The sequence below is a fragment of the Neopelma chrysocephalum genome, unplaced genomic scaffold, assembly GCF_003984885.1.
Source record: "Neopelma chrysocephalum unplaced genomic scaffold, ASM398488v2 Primary Assembly neopelma1_85928, whole genome shotgun sequence".
Lineage (NCBI taxonomy): Eukaryota > Metazoa > Chordata > Aves > Passeriformes > Pipridae > Neopelma > Neopelma chrysocephalum.
In genome coordinates, this window is record NW_020915548.1 from 1 (window position 1) to 1613 (window position 1613).

Genomic DNA, 1613 nt, shown 5'->3' on the forward strand with positions numbered 1-1613 from the left:
AGAGGGGTTTTGAGGGGACACCAGGCTCGGGCTTGGGGGGGATTTTGGGGGGACATCGGACGCAGGCTTGGGGGGATTTCGGTTTTGGGAGGACACCGGGCTCGGGCTTGGGGGGCTTTGGGGGGACACCAGGCTTGGGTTTGGGGGGTTTTGGGGGGACACCGTGCTCAGGTTTGGGGGGGATTTTGGTTGTGGGGGGACACCAGGCTCAGGCTGGGAGGGGTTTTAAGGGGACACTGGGCTCGGGCTAGGGGGGATTTTGGTTGTGGGGGGACACCGGGCTCGGGGGGGTTTTGGTTTTGGGGGGACACCAGGAGCCCCCCCGGGACCCACCGGCTGGTTGAGGTGGTGGCCCACGGAGTCGGCCAAGGTGCCGATGGCGTCGTAGAGGATGAGCAGGTTCTTGTGCTGGTACTTCCCAAAAGCAAAGACCAGCGTGTCCAGGATGAAGCTCAGGTAGGGCACCAGCTCCGTGCAGGCCTCCTCCTCCAGCGTGGCGAACGCACTGGGGGGGAGCCCAAAAACACGTCAGGGACCCCAAAATTATGAGGAGACCCCAAAAAACGGCGTCAGGGACCCCCTGAATGCCCCCCAGAAGCGGGGGTGCCCCCCCCGGGGTCAGGCAGTACGAATCTCGCCGTCGTCACGGAGTCGGTGACAGAGGTGTCATCACCCCCCGGGGGGGCCCAAACCCGCCCTCAGGTCCCCCGTGTCACCTGTCACCCCCCTGCCCTCCCACATGTTCCCCCAATGCCCCCAGTGTCACCTCCAGGCCACCTCCTGCCCTCCCAGTGCCCCCAGTGTCCCCAGTGTCACCTGTCACCCCCCCTTGCCCTCTCCCCTGCCCTCACAGTGCCCCCAGTGTCACCTGCAGGCCGCTTCCTGCCCTCCCAGTGCCCCCAGTGGCCCCAGTGCCCCCGGTGTCACCTGCAGGCCGCTTCCTGCCCTCCCAGTGCCCCCAGTGACACCTGCAGGTCGCCTCCTGCCCTCCCAGTGCTCCCAGTGCCACTTGTCACCCTCCCTGCCCTCCCAGTGCCCCCAGTGTCACCTGTCACCCCCCCTTTCCTCCCACATGTTCCTCCCCTGTCCCAGTGCTCCCAGTGCCCCCAGTGTCACCTGGAGGTTCCAGGTTCCCCCCAGCCCTCCCAGTGTCCCCAGTGTCTCCAGTGTCACCTGTCACCCCCCCTGGCCCTCTCCCCTGCCCTCCCACTGTCCCCAGTGCCACCTCCCCTGACCTCCCAGTGCCCCCAGTGTCATCTGGAAGTTCCAGGTTCCCCCCTGCCCTCCCACGTGTCCCCAGCATCACCTGGAGGTTCCAGATTCCCCCCTGCCCTCCCAGTGCTCCCAGTGCCCCCAGCGTCACCTGCAGGCCGCCTCCTGCCCTCCCAGTGCCCCCAGTGTCCCCAGTGACCCCAGTATCACCTGCAGGCCGCCTCCTGGACGCGTTTGTTGCTGTCGAGGATGCGCTGGAGCAGCTCGGTCATGAGGGGCTTCAGGTAGAGCTCGGGGGGCTGAGCCACCACCCAGTGAGCGTAACGGCTCAGGGTCCAGCAGGCGATGGACCGCACCAGGGCCTTCCTGTCCGCCAGGCACCGGATCAGGTGCGGCACCAG

At 66.9% G+C, this 1613-nt stretch overlaps 1 protein-coding gene across 1 annotated transcript; it reads right to left on the reverse strand.

Annotated features, from left to right (window-relative positions):
- Positions 1 to 311: 311 nt before the first annotated feature.
- Positions 312 to 1607, reverse strand: LOC113979611 (transportin-2-like; the record flags this gene model as incomplete). The annotated part of the gene is made up of 2 exons (XM_027706952.1): positions 1423 to 1607; positions 312 to 505 (listed from the first exon to the last, which is right to left on the reverse strand). Coding segments are annotated over exons 1-2 (256 nt in total), but the record flags the coding sequence as incomplete, so codon positions are not given.
- Positions 1608 to 1613: the final 6 nt, after the last annotated feature.